At 35.9% G+C, this 14,504-nt stretch overlaps 1 protein-coding gene across 2 annotated transcripts in view; it reads right to left on the bottom strand.

Moving 5' to 3' along the window:
• LOC135129205 (repetitive organellar protein-like) overlaps positions 1 to 11,811 on the bottom strand; it is a 44,509-nt gene extending 32,698 nt beyond the window's left edge. The window contains exon 1 of one of the 2 annotated variants that reach the window (XM_064056328.1): positions 11,535 to 11,811. In XM_064056328.1, coding sequence (XP_063912398.1) covers positions 11,535 to 11,580 — 46 coding nt within the window. In that variant the 5' untranslated portion in view covers positions 11,581 to 11,811. Of the gene's footprint in view, positions 1 to 234; positions 1,394 to 11,534 lie in introns of those variants that run through there. The other variant, XM_064056329.1, reaches the window with a different exon arrangement.
• Between the last annotated feature and the right edge of the window lie 2,693 nt (positions 11,812 to 14,504).

Below are 14,504 nucleotides of genomic sequence, written 5' to 3'. Positions count from 1 at the left end.
TCAAAACAAACACTTGTAGTTTTCTGTATCTTTTGGTTTCATTTTGCTTGAACATGTGATTGTTATTTTATCGACAGTATAGTGACGGGAAGATCCAACATGATAACGTTAATTAAAATTTCCAAATATAAAGTTTTTATTGTTAAATTTTAGATATACGTACGTAAGTAAGTTAAAATAGATGTAGTAGTTGCAATCTTAACCAGAGATTTATTTGATTTCAAATCCACTTACCACTGCTGGTGATCATCCAAAATATTATCGGTATCATAACTATGATAGACTAACACTTTGCACTTACTACACACTTTGCTTGTTTAACAATGTTTGCTTTATCACATGTTTGTAGAACACATGAACGTGTATGAATTCGCAGATAGACTAAATGTTTTAATAACGGCGGCGCAAAAATAAAGAGGAACAAGACACGATGAACGTATAAACACATTCTAAGGACATGCTACAATAAGTCTTAAATGCAACAGATATCTGGCTTCCTCGTTAATGCTTAAAGAGCATGAAGAACTTTCTAAGCCAACGCTATTTTCTTTCACGTATATTAAAATGATTCGCATAAATATTCATAAAAACTTGACCTAAATGGTATTAGCCACAATAAGCAATTATGTATGGCGTACATTTTATCGAAAATTAGCAATTAAAAAAGACCGATAGCTATTGCTGCGGCGGCGAAAGCGTAAAGAAAATTTTTAGTGGAAACTTTTAATTGCAGTTTTGATCTACGACGTGCGTCGCTATAATAATTATCCTACCTTTCAATTATGCGATAATGATCGTTATTTAATCTTTTGCATAATCAAAAAAATCTACAATAGAAAATTACGGAGTCAGTTATTCCGATGATGTGCGTGACATCGGTAATAGAAATTTCTTCACGATACTTTCTTTTGATGCTTTGCAGTTACGGAGGGTTGGCCGTATTTAGAAAAACGTTATTAGCAAAGCAATCAACGAGACGAAATTGGGTTAACGAATGCGATGGCCAATTATAAAAAAAACGAACAAAAATGATGCAACTTTGTCAATTGAATTTAGCGCTTTAGTTAATTACAATCTTAAAAGCACTTTGATGTAGAGCTTCTAAATACATCAAGCAATTTCTTTTTCACTTAATTAAGGTTCAGAAAAGAAAGCTGATGAAATACACACCCAACCGAAATTGCTAAAGCGATTTTCCTTTATTGAAATTCAACAGTCTTTAAATTCGGTGCCGTTTTTTATCCGAGTGCTTTGTTGTAGTGGAGTAAGACGTTAAAACTCACAAAATTTTGGCACAGAGGAAGAGCTGAAGTATTACACAGTTTTGCTAAAACGAGTTTCATTTGAAGATTATTGTTCTGTTTTATCCATTTGAGAATATGATTTTCTGTATTTTGTATTTAAAACATGCTTGACATTTTCTAAATTATTATTTTATTTAGTATCTGTTACTTCTTTAAACAAAATATTCCTACAGCTATTTAGTTTTCAATCAACTTTGAATTTGAGATAATACAACAGTAGGAATTTTAGTATTATGTAGTCCGAGCCCATTTTAATTTTTTTATTTTTTCTTGTTTATTCAAGATGATTAATAGTTAGCATTACTTCTGTGGAATATTGTTTAGTTTTTGTAAATGAGATACGTTATACGTTTTACATAAATTCAGCTTCCCTTGCTTTGTTTTTGCATGTCATATAATGTGAGCAAATGTTTGCAACCAATTATACACACAAAAATATGATATAACAGATTTATAAAAAATGTTTACATTTTATGTTCACATTTCAAGAACCTATGCTGTAAACTGGATGTAACTCCATCTAGTAGAGATACGTAACTTTTTTTAATTATTCTTATAATTCAAATGTTCCTGAAGAGTATCAGTTTTCTACAGTTTGTGAAATACCATCTACAGGGCTATTTTTCACCTCTAAAACAAAATGAATATCGCTTGTATATTAGAGTGTGTATTTCAGGAAAGATTTGTTTAATCATGTCTTTAAAAAAAGAGAAAATATCAATTTTATATATAATAATATATATATCTATTGTAACACAAAACATAACGCAACTTAAATAAGTTATTTTTGAAATAATTCTTTCACGTATTAATGATTTTTTGGATATAACTATTTTTAAAAGTGTTTAAAAAACCACAAGTGTAGTGATTAATTTTCAAGTGATTCGGAAAAGGGGCATGGTTTAAATATAATGTGACTTGTTCAAGTTTTCTTTGTTAAATTACATTCTTATTTCTTTTTTCCTAAACACATTTAGGATATTGAAAATGAATACAAGGTGAGTCAATAACCTCGCTACTCGATATCTCATATATTAACTATTATTAGACCGTAGAAAAGAGTCGAAGACTAAAGTTGCACGACTCCTTAAAGAGAATCCGCTAAGATTACTTTCAACTATACAGGTACTCTATTTTCGAGACGCACATACAACTTATTTTTTTTATGGATTATCCTACATATGGAGAGCTCAGAGTTCAATCAGCCTAAGTCACTTTTTTTAAATAATAAATTATTTATCAGTCTATACTCTAAATAGGCCAACGAGGGTACCTACTATCAATAGCTAAAAGCACAGTGCCAAGTCCAAGTTATCCCAGTTTCAATTTTTGGTGACTTAGCTGATTGAACTTTGAGCCCTCCATATATTTATATATTTTGATTGGTTTCATCTTAGGCTTTACAGCTATAGTTTACTCTTGAAATATCAAAGAATGTTGTCACGTTTTTCCTATTTTTCTTACATATTTCTTACGTACATTACGTAGAGTATTGTAGTAATCTAATAATGTGTATATATTTCACATAATTGATTAAAAAATATATATTAAGATAAACGTGAATAAATCATCAAAAGAACGTTTCCGCAAACATAAACTCGAAAGTCGTATAATATACAGCGTGCTCCATTTGAATAATAAAGAAAGTCAACAATTTACAACTTTAGTCACTCTGTTTAAATAACTAAAACACTTCTCAGTTTTTTCAAACATTTCTCATGGCTAGGTTAGTAAAAGTCTTCTACAAAATTTCCGACGTCTACCTGTAAATATGTTTAAAACGGCTGATAAAACAAACCTTTGTCTCAATAATATTTTCTCTTTAGAAAAGTTAAACGAGGCAGAAAAAGGTTGTATAAAAGGATAAAGGATGTATAATAATAAATAAGACCACAAATTCACACTCGAAGAAATTGTAGATAAGGTTAAATGTTAAGTTCATTCTTTCACGGAAACTAAAAAAAATATGTTACGAGAGTTTTTAAGAAAACAAGAAATCACCTATATTATTTTATTGGAAACGCAAACAGTTTTTATAGAAATATCATGAACTGAATAACACTTGGCACACTACTACGTATTTAGTTCAACAATTTAAAACAACCAATAGATGACAATGTGGAATTATTACGGTCGATACTACTCACAGTTCTAACTATGTGGTCAAGGAGTGTAAAGTAAAAACCAAGAAACTGTGTGTTAGACAGAGAAACTTAGATCCAGTTGTAAGACTGGCTAGCAGGAAAAAAATGTAGGTATACAGGGTGAGTCACTATGAGCGCGGTCCTCGATATCTTGTTAATTAATTATTAGAGGTAATCAAAGGTGAGTTCTGCTGTTCCTTGAGGATTAGACTCTAAAGTCACTTTTAATTATACAGAGTGCTAGGGCTTAACACACAACTTAAATTTTTGTAATGCAACACCCTGTACATTTTTGGATATTTTCATTAGCCTCTTCCTAGACTTTATAAGAACAGTTTATTTTTACAACTTCAATGCGACGTGGCCACATTATTTCAATTTTCCTAAAATTTTTTGGCAGTGGAAATGTTCGCAAAAAAATTGTTGATTTTTTTAAAACTGTGTTACAATATTTTGTGGAAGGATGAACTAAAAGGCACGCTTTGTTGTGGTGTCAATTAAATCAAATTGTAATGCAGAGTGTTCATAAAAAAATCTAAAATTTCCAATATTGATAATTCAGTTTTTTCAAATAAAACACTCTAATTTATAATTGTATCTTACTCTATTTTTTGTTCTCATTATTTTAATATGTTGATGTCTTTTTTATGTCTGTTTGCACTGCCCTTTTAATCACCTAATTAACGGTACATTTTACGTTAATCAGGTGATTAAAAATGCGATACAAACGAGAATTAAAAAAGTAAAAAATCGCAGTACTATCAACTTTAAATACAAAAAATACTTAACAAAAAGAAAAGAGAACAAAAAATAGTATAGGATGCACTAATAAAACAGGATGTTCTACTAGAAAAGGCTGAAATATCGACATTTGAAAATTGTGATAATAATTTTTTTTATAAACACTCTGTATAACAGACCGTCTACGTTCATTTGTCTCTCCACAAAATATTGTAAAACAGATTTCAAAGTTAACCTAATGCGATTTTTTTGTGAACCGTTCTAATGTTAGAAAATTTCAAGAAAATTGAAATAACGTGACATCACATCGAAATTTAAAAAATCAACTGTGGTGGTAAAACCTAAAAGGGGGTCAATCAAAATATCTAAAATATATAGTTCGTTCATTAAAAAAACACAAAGTTCTGTGTTGCACCTTAAAAACATAACACTGCTATGCATAGTTAAAAGTAATTTTAGAATGTAATCCTTTAAGAATCGTACAGCTTTGGTCTTTTTTCTGTTTCTTATAATTAATATATAGAGGAATGCCTCTAGCGACTCAGCTTATACATTTGTAATATTAGACTATGAAACGATATTTAGAAAAAATACCACTTAAAAATTAACACGACGAAGAAATAAAACAATGCAAACTATATAAAAAGAGAAAAAATAAACATAACAACGGTAACAAAAATTAAAGGGTATTAAATAATGAAGACCAATACGAGTATCAAAATGACAAAAGTCATACAAATCTTAGAATATTTTATTAGAAAATTACAGAAGTCAACAGTCAACGCTGGCACACTGACAATACACATTATTTTACATATTCTGAGACAACTGATAGTTTTTGCTTATTTTCAGTGGAATGTTCACTGTTCATAGTGTGTAAACGTACGAAGATGTGTTGCAGAATGTGTGAACAAGGACACGGAAGACCTCCTGAAACAATCACCAATGACAAAGACCGACATATGCCTCCAGAGAAGTAAATTTTTAAAAAGAAGTGATAATTTTTATAATATTGTCAAATTTGTGTAGTCAAGTTTATTGTATGTTTAATTTGAATGTAATTACTATGAGAAATTTTCTAAAAAGTGGTACCATATCCAGTTTATGAATATTAAGATCGGCCGATGTAATCTTAGATATAGCATTTAATGCAACGAATCGAAAAGTATACAAAAATACAAATTTTCTCGTTTCGTATGTGTGCGCTTTCTGTTTTAGCGCTTTTGTTAGACATGTACCGTTATGGTGACAATGGTTGAAATTTGTCAGTGTGTGTTCATGCTTTCTAAAATACTGGAAAGGTCTTTTCCTAAGAAGTGTTTCTTCAAATACATATTACAGAGTACAACATGCTACTTCTAGTATAATAATCTGTTTTTTTTATTACTACCTAAATATGGATTATCAGCAGTTATTACAAAACGTAATGACAACAATAAATATATGCGTAAAGAAACGAAATTACTCTAATAAAATTGTGCAATATATTTATGAAACTGATTAATAGACTTTTGTGGTAGCTCAGCGGTTTATTGATAATAAGCAAACAATACAAAGCAAAATATGGGTATGGGTTATCGAAGTGGTGGCAATTCTCGTCGGGGATGGTGGCGGCTCCTGGGACTCAGAGCGTCGTAGGGGATGACGGCGGCGATGTATGTAGCACAGGGCACCTGGACAGTGCGACCCTGGAGATGACGACGTCGGCGGTGCGGCACAGGAGACCTAGAGAATGCGACCCTGGAGATGACGACGTCGGCGATGCGGCACAGGGGACCTAGAGAGTGCGACCCTGGAGATGACGACGTCGGCGATACGGCACAGGGGACCTAGAGAGTGCGACCCTGGAGATGACGACGTCAGCGATACGGCACAGGGGACCTAGAGAGTGCGACCCTGGAGATGACGACGTCGGCGATGCGGCACAGGGGACCTAGACAGTGCGACCCTGGAGATGACGTCGTAGAAGCGGCGCAGGGGGACCGTAAAACAGTGCAGCCCTGGTGAAGATCTCGAAGCGGCGCAGGGGACCGTAAAACAGTGCAGCCCTGGTGAAGATCTCGAAGCAGCGCAGGGGACCGTAACACAGTGCAGCCCTGGTAATAATATCGAAGCGGCGCAGGGGACCGTAACACAGTGCAGCCCTGGTGATCACCAGAAGGGGACCGAGACAGTGCAGCCCTTAAGGTGGAGATGGTGGAGTTCCATCTGCCTGGAAAGCGTCCGAGTTGCCCTTTTATAGGCAGGGTTGAGATGCGTGGGAGTACCTGCACAATGAAGTAACTTCAGGTGGGGTGCGTTCCAGTGGGGGTGAGCTTGGTGGGGTTGATATCGGCGCTGCCGAGGACAGCGCCCTCGAAAGGGTACTAGCGGAGCGCTTTGAAAGCTCCGCTACAATCTCCCCCTCAGGACCATTAAGGCGTCCCGACTATGGTCCTGAACTTGCTTTCTGAGGCGGCCTCGTTTTCGTAGCGGGGCCACTGGCGCTGGCGTAGGTGTAGTGCTCCCGTGAAACGGAGTATGGTAGAAACCTAGGGATGCTTGGGGATGCTGTGCGTCGTATACCTTATGACTCGTGGGTCTTTGTGGGCGCCTAATGTAAGGCCTCTCGCGTTTAGGAGCAATTTGGGCGCTGACTCCTTTTCGAGCGTTGATTCGTGGATGGGTTACTACCAGTACTTGATCTCGGGGTTGGTACTCGTGTGCGGGTCTTCGCGACTGGACGGTGTATTTCCTTTCGGCGCTCGTGAACAAGCGGCTACCGTATTTTACAGGGAGTTCGTTGGTGGCCTCCCCCTGGAGTGGAGCTACTCCTCGTACGTAGCTGCTATCTGTCGTTAGCACAAAGGGTTTCCTCATCTTCCTCCGCCCTTTACGCCGGGACTTCTTTTCTTTGCGGAAGATCCGTCCTTTCTCTGCTGGAAGTTGCAAAGAGGAGAACGTGATGCGCGGAATTCCGGGGAAGTTCTCATTCCCAATGGCGGAGTGGGCGTCAGCCCCCATGTATTCCATCGCGGAAAAATCTCGGGCTGGTGATGGTGCGGAGAAGGTCCGGATGTCATCGATTTGCATCGGTACGGTGAGTGGCGGTACCTGCATATCTCGGAGGATTTCTTGTGAGCGATCTATGGTGGGTTGCGCTCTAGAATTTATCCTCGCTGCACAGAGGTTTGTCCGTCGTGTCTCTGAATTGCAGTTTGGACAGTTCCGGCGGAAGACGCCGGGACGTTGGCATCCGTAACATCTAATGATCTCTTGGTCATTGGCCGGTAGTCGCTGATCCTGTGTTTTTCTCCTGCATTCTTGTGTCTCGTGGCCAAAGTTCTTACAGAAATCGCACCTGGGCCGCGGTCTTCGGTCGATTCTTGGGAATTCTTGCCGTCGGAATGTTTGGCCATTTTCTGGGGTTTCTGGTGCGTGGTTTCTAACTCTCCTCGTTTCTCTCTCGTTCTCCTCAACGATTCGGGACTTGTCGAGAAGTTCGACGAAGGACCTGCAGTCGGACCTGGCGATTTTATCCCGAATATGGTATCTCAGCAGACCGTAGATTATGTCTAACTGCCATTCCTCGTCCAAATCTCGCGTCATTTGCGCCAGTCGTTCTCGTTGGATGGTTACGAACTTATCGGTTGGCGTCTTTTCGTCCTGGGGATTATTAAAAATGTCCAGAAAAAGGCGATGGTTAGGTCGCCTGGGGGCAAAAGCTTCTCGTAGAAGTTCCGTAGCTTCTCTCCATGTGTGTACCTGATTTTTCACGCCATTCCACCACTGGTTGGCTTCTCCAGTCAGTAGTAGGGGTAAGCCGGCTATGGCGTCCTCGTCCGTGATATTTTCCATATCCTTGTATAAAGTCGCAGCCGTAAGAAATTCCGTTACAACAGCGTGGGCGCGCTTTCCGTCAAAACGGGCCTGGCAGTGGGTAAAGTGGCGGTTCCTGACCACTTGCGGTTGTGGGACAACTTGTACCCTATCCAAGAGCTGCTGGAACTGCTCCGGTGTCATCTGTATAGCCGCCATTGTAGAGTTACGGGGACTTCTTCGGACTGGGAGTGATGCCGTTCTTTTTTTTTGCCGTGGAATCTTGCCTTCTTCGAGCCGCGACGTTGGTAGACAGTTTTGTGGTATTTTGCCTACCTCGAGCCCCACTAAGTTGGGCGATAGATTTGTAGAATGTTGCCTCCTTCGAGCCACTAAGTTGGGCGCCAGTTTGTGGTAGCTCAGCGGTTTATTGATAATAAGCAAACAATACAAAGCAAAATATGGGTATGGGTTATCGAAGTGGTGGCAATTCTCGTCGGGGATGGTGGCGGCTCCTGGGACTCAGAGCGTCGTAGGGGATGACGGCGGCGATGTATGTAGCACAGGGCACCTGGACAGTGCGACCCTGGAGATGACGACGTCGGCGGTGCGGCACAGGAGACCTAGAGAATGCGACCCTGGAGATGACGACGTCGGCGATGCGGCACAGGGGACCTAGAGAGTGCGACCCTGGAGATGACGACGTCGGCGATACGGCACAGGGGACCTAGAGAGTGCGACCCTGGAGATGACGACGTCAGCGATACGGCACAGGGGACCTAGAGAGTGCGACCCTGGAGATGACGACGTCGGCGATGCGGCACAGGGGACCTAGACAGTGCGACCCTGGAGATGACGTCGTAGAAGCGGCGCAGGGGGACCGTAAAACAGTGCAGCCCTGGTGAAGATCTCGAAGCGGCGCAGGGGACCGTAAAACAGTGCAGCCCTGGTGAAGATCTCGAAGCAGCGCAGGGGACCGTAACACAGTGCAGCCCTGGTAATAATATCGAAGCGGCGCAGGGGACCGTAACACAGTGCAGCCCTGGTGATCACCAGAAGGGGACCGAGACAGTGCAGCCCTTAAGGTGGAGATGGTGGAGTTCCATCTGCCTGGAAAGCGTCCGAGTTGCCCTTTTATAGGCAGGGTTGAGATGCGTGGGAGTACCTGCACAATGAAGTAACTTCAGGTGGGGTGCGTTCCAGTGGGGGTGAGCTTGGTGGGGTTGATATCGGCGCTGCCGAGGACAGCGCCCTCGAAAGGGTACTAGCGGAGCGCTTTGAAAGCTCCGCTACACTTTTAAAAATTTTAGTAATATTTTAGTAAGATTAATAGCATAAGATTGAATTGCATCAAACGCAAAATTAATCGCAATTATTTTTTTTTTTTAATTGTGGAACATGAACATTTAACATTCATTAAAACTTACGTATTCGTATACTTCAGAAAATTTGGAAAATCATTTAAACCAGAACCGTATATTAATTGTGTGCACGTTAGCAGAATATAGTTAATTTTTTTTTTAATTGAATCTTGAAGATTTTTTTACATTTTTATATTTTATTTTAACGTAAACTAAGAAAACGTTGTCATAAGATCTATTTGACAAATGGCCAATTTCATGTTTCCTCGACATTTCATAATTCCTAGAGCCTGAAACAATAAGTTTCCCGTTTGCGTTTTTCTGTTCTCTGTTGGAAATTTTATTAGACACATAATTTCAGACAAATTGTTGCAAAATTTTAGACACATTTTAAGAATATCGTGTAGATAGTACAACGCTTCACAAAATTTGTCTAATTATCCTTACCAACAATTTAATGACATCTCAAAATTTCACTAGGTAATTCAAATTCCAGTTCTATAAAACAGTATGCCTCTGTACTTGTGGTTTATTAATTTGCCCTTCTTTTTAACCTTCAACTTCAAAATTTTTGATAAAAAAAAATCGAAAATCTGAAAGCATAAAATTGTTTTTCAAGAAAAATAATTTTTTGTTCTCATTGCTCTTGTTTATAATCTAACTTAGAAACTACTAACAAGTCTCTGAAATCCTGCCAACACTTTAAGTAACTGTGCGCATAATAAACCGAAAAAACGACCTCGAAAAAAAATCGTTAGAACTTTTTTTTTCTAACAATTAAATTATAACATCTCTTGATATCAAAATAAAAATTTTCTTTCATTGAAAAAAAAATTAATAAATTCAACTGTTTACACCCTCCAAAAACTTGTTGAAGTTACATTTTAAAAATTTTACAAATTAAGTTCTATTTAATTGTGTAAAATATCATGAGTCTATACCTGTGGTTTATCAATGCAGCCATATTTTTTAGAACTGTTAATAAGGGATGTCTCCCAAGATTAAATAAATGAAGCAATTGATTTGATTGATTAATGAAAAACAGCTTATTTCGTTTTCTTAAAATCCTGAGAATACAGCATACCTTTTTACTTGTCTAAAAATTTTGGCCCAGCTGATTAAATGTTAGTTAATCTAATAAAATGTTTGTACGCAGAGTAGGTGCGTTATTTTTAATATTATGATTCATGATTATTACTTTACTTATTGGGCTCAAACAATGGTTCTTCCAAACATCAATCCACTTAACAGTTCTTTTAAATTTTGAATTTGTTTATTTTTCATTCAGATTTTTTCTGTAAAGAAATTTGTTTTAAAAAACGCCATAAAATAAGCAGAAACCACATATAATATCGACTGTAGCAAAATTCTTGTGTGTCTACCAACCGAATGTATGTTGTGTTTGCGGAATTGAACACAGGATATGTATACAGCTTTCCCAGTTATTATTTTTATGTTTCAGCATTGAAATGAGTATTTCGTTTATTTTAAATTTTGTGAAGCATCTAATAGGTGAACCAAGCCGTGGTGGGTGTTGTACATACTTTTTCCAATTTAGATGGACATGTAGTGCAGGGATGTTTCTGTTTTTTTTATTTGAACAACAATAAATCAAAACTTTCCCTTTTTCGTTTGAGAAATATGTTTTTTTAGTTGTCATATCTGTGCAACCTGGTTAAGAGTAATTTCCTCCGGTATTTAAAAAAGGACTAATGTTTTTAATCGACTCTATTACTGAAGATGTTCGAAATAATTCCTTTATTACTTATCACTGAGTGATGTAATAAATTAATGTAAATATGTTGGTGTCTAATGTTTCGTTGTAATGAGGAATTTAAATTTGTTACGGTAATTTTGCAGATCGTAGCCCCCACATATTGTCAACTGAATAATTCAATACAGTAGTTTCTTATCAAATTTCTTCGCATAAATGCAGTTTTTAATTACGTCATAATCTGAAGGTCAATGTATACATGGTCAATACAATTTATGTTTAACTCACACAATCGAAGCTGACGACAAATAAAAATACAATGCCAAGTCTGTACGCACGTCAAAATAATTTGAATTACCTATCAGTATATCGAACACCTGCCAATACTTCTTTTTAATAAAATTATTAATTAGTGTGAACGGCAAGTGTTCTCCTCAAAAATTCCCAAAAAAATAATAGAAATATATACTACCTAACAGAAGATATGGATGAAGTAACTGTAAATTGAAACCAGTCATGATTAATTAACACCAAACATATTGGTGGCACTGTTACATTGGTATCCAAACAAAATCTTTTATCAAAAACAATAAATTAAAAAACAGTTTTTCACATGAGTTAGATATTTCACTTTCTACCGCGATGTGAGCACTATGAATACTGATGTGTTGGTTGCAGCGTGGGTGCTTTAATAGGTTGACTTGGTAAATCGCAAACAACGGACTTTTGATAAATTATTCTGCATTAATTTTAATATACGAGTATCGAAAAAATAGACCTTTATTTTTAAACTCAATCTTGACATATTTTAAGCACAAACCGAATGGATAAACTGTAATTATAAATAAATTAAAAACGAGTTTACGACTCGGTGAATTTGGATTCAGTAACACAACGTGAAAATGCGTCGCCTGATTACTTAAATATGCACATTGAATTGAAATGGCCCTGTAGACAAATTAAAATTAACATGTACAGTAAAGATTATTACGAAATGGCGAATTAAAAGTATCAGTAAGTAGTGATTTTATTGCGACAGACGCTTAAGGTAATGTAAGGTAATTATTTTCGTTCCAATATACTAACAAGTTGAGGTTTTAGTACTTCAAGTTTAATTGGTGCAAAGTATTTCGAGATTTTAGAAAAAAAATTACTACATTTCTACCTTCATAATTATTAAATCAGTAAATTTTATGAAAAGTGGAAATATTAAAAGACGTAATTTAGACAGTTTACCATCAACTCTAAAATATGACACGTGGGATTGTCATAACGTTTAATATTAGCGGCATTTGAAATGCTGAAAATTAAAAGTAAACTCAGAAAATTTTATAGCCGTTCAAGTAAATATTTTCATTCAAAGCATTTACAATGAGCTTTGATTGAACGTAAATTATATATGTCTTTATGATTATATAAGAAATATTTAGAGCATATGGAGGTGTTAATAACTTTCAACAAATTTTTTCAAAGGCGGATAATAATAAACACTTATTAGAATGAGTTTGTAAATTTAAATGTAGGTATCGAATGTTATAAGACGTTAATGTTATGCTAAAACATATTTTTACAAAATATTGATTGTTAAGTGTGCTTTTTTATAATTTTGAAGCAATGATTTAGTTTTACTATCGAATGTGATATCTATAGACCTTATACGGAATTTAAGGATGGAATTATCGATATTGATTTCGAAAAATATTTTGTTTTTTCCTTAAAATATATTTTTCTGTCAGCATGCTATTATTAAAACAAAGCTTAATAGAAAAGAAAAGTCATTTCGGCACTACAGTTTAAAGATGAGGATAATTAATTTAAATTGATAACGTGGAAGAGCAAACAGATTGTTTTCTCTGTAAACAAGATATGGCCAAATTCCCTTCAACCCTCATACTTGAAACAATATTAAATTTGATGATGTTTAAACCATTAATGTTAATTTCGTCAAATTCTGATACCTACACTTTAAAATTCAGAAGTAGTAATAAACGGAAACTAGAATAATCCTGAATTCCGAGGCCCAATATATGTTTAAACTAAGTGACAATGACACGAGGAAAGACACTTGACTTATAATAATTGATAAATCAACATATGCAAATTATGTGACTACTGTAGCTCGAATAAACTATAATCTTGGCGGTTTAAAAATATTTTAATTATCGTGAATAATAATAATAATTGTACCTTTTTAAAATTTATGTATTGTACTAAATCCTTTGAGTTCCATAAAATATTTTTTTACTCCAGGGAGTAAGTTTGGGAATATTCTAATAGGATCCATTTGATGAATGGCTAATTTCGTGTTTTGTTGTCGTTTTCTAGCCCTAGAACATTGTAAAATGCTGATTTTGTTAAAAAGTTAACCCTGAAATGGTGGGTTGATTATTGTGAAATTTTAGATATATTTTAAGAATATCGAGCGATTAATAAATATTATTTAAAAATGTGAAAAGTAATATGTTTCTATGTTTTTACTGTATTAATCCATCACTATTTGTAACTTTATGTAAGTATGTAGATTTTTGGACGTAATATATGATTTACTTACTACAGAACTTTACAATTTAACTTAGAGTACACGTTTTAAAGTCATCGCGAATATGGTGAGTAAATCTCTAATCAGAATTCATCTGTTCATCCCTCCCAAGGGTAAATCTCGTTTGAAATTTATAGTTTAACATGCTGCTCTATTTATGGTTATAGTAGCAAATTTTACAGTTGCTACTAAAATCTGCGAAACACAATTTTTGAAATTTACATATTGGCATTGATTTAATGATTACGAGCCAATAGTAGATTATATTATATGTTATTAAGAGTAGATAGAAAAAAAGCTTAATGTGCTAACTATGGAACGTAGGGAGTCAGACAAGTCCATGTGAAGCATATAAAGTACTTAATATACTCTAATAAGTAATTTATACTATTGTTACGATTTACGGAAAATTAAATCGTCGTGGGAAAACTCAAGAACTTATTTATTGGTAATACCCAACCAACTATAAAGCGTTAATGTACATGGAGTAATTCCGACTTTACTTGTACTCATTAATCGACTGGACTAGACTGCCCACTGCTGACGGTGGTCCCTATTTAAACAGCCACGCGATCCTGCAGGAGATTTCGCGGTCGCTGCTTCGGGGCCATTCTGGAGCCCCGACACTTTCTGAGAACCGCTTCTAGGTTTTTAGACGTCGTATCGGGGCGGACTATGGGTTTACTTCGTAACATTATTTTTTAATGAAACGTCCGTAACAATAATTCAGGAAGAAATTGTAATTTGTGTTCAGGAATCGTGATGACGATTTACACGGAAATGTGTCAAACGAAAATAAAATTGTCACAATTTTTTGCGGCAATATCTGAATTTACATTAACACCATCAAATTTTTGTATTATCTGTATTATTGGCATCAATGCTAGTACATCAGTTTTGACC

Source organism: Zophobas morio, unplaced genomic scaffold (assembly GCF_036711695.1).
Source record: "Zophobas morio isolate AGI-343-1 ecotype UQ-CSIRO unplaced genomic scaffold, CSIRO_AGI_Zmor_V1 ptg000014l, whole genome shotgun sequence".
Classification (NCBI taxonomy): Eukaryota; Metazoa; Arthropoda; class Insecta; order Coleoptera; family Tenebrionidae; genus Zophobas; species Zophobas morio.
Note: the sequence above shows the minus strand (reverse complement) of the source record. Positions and strands in the feature narration are given on the sequence as shown.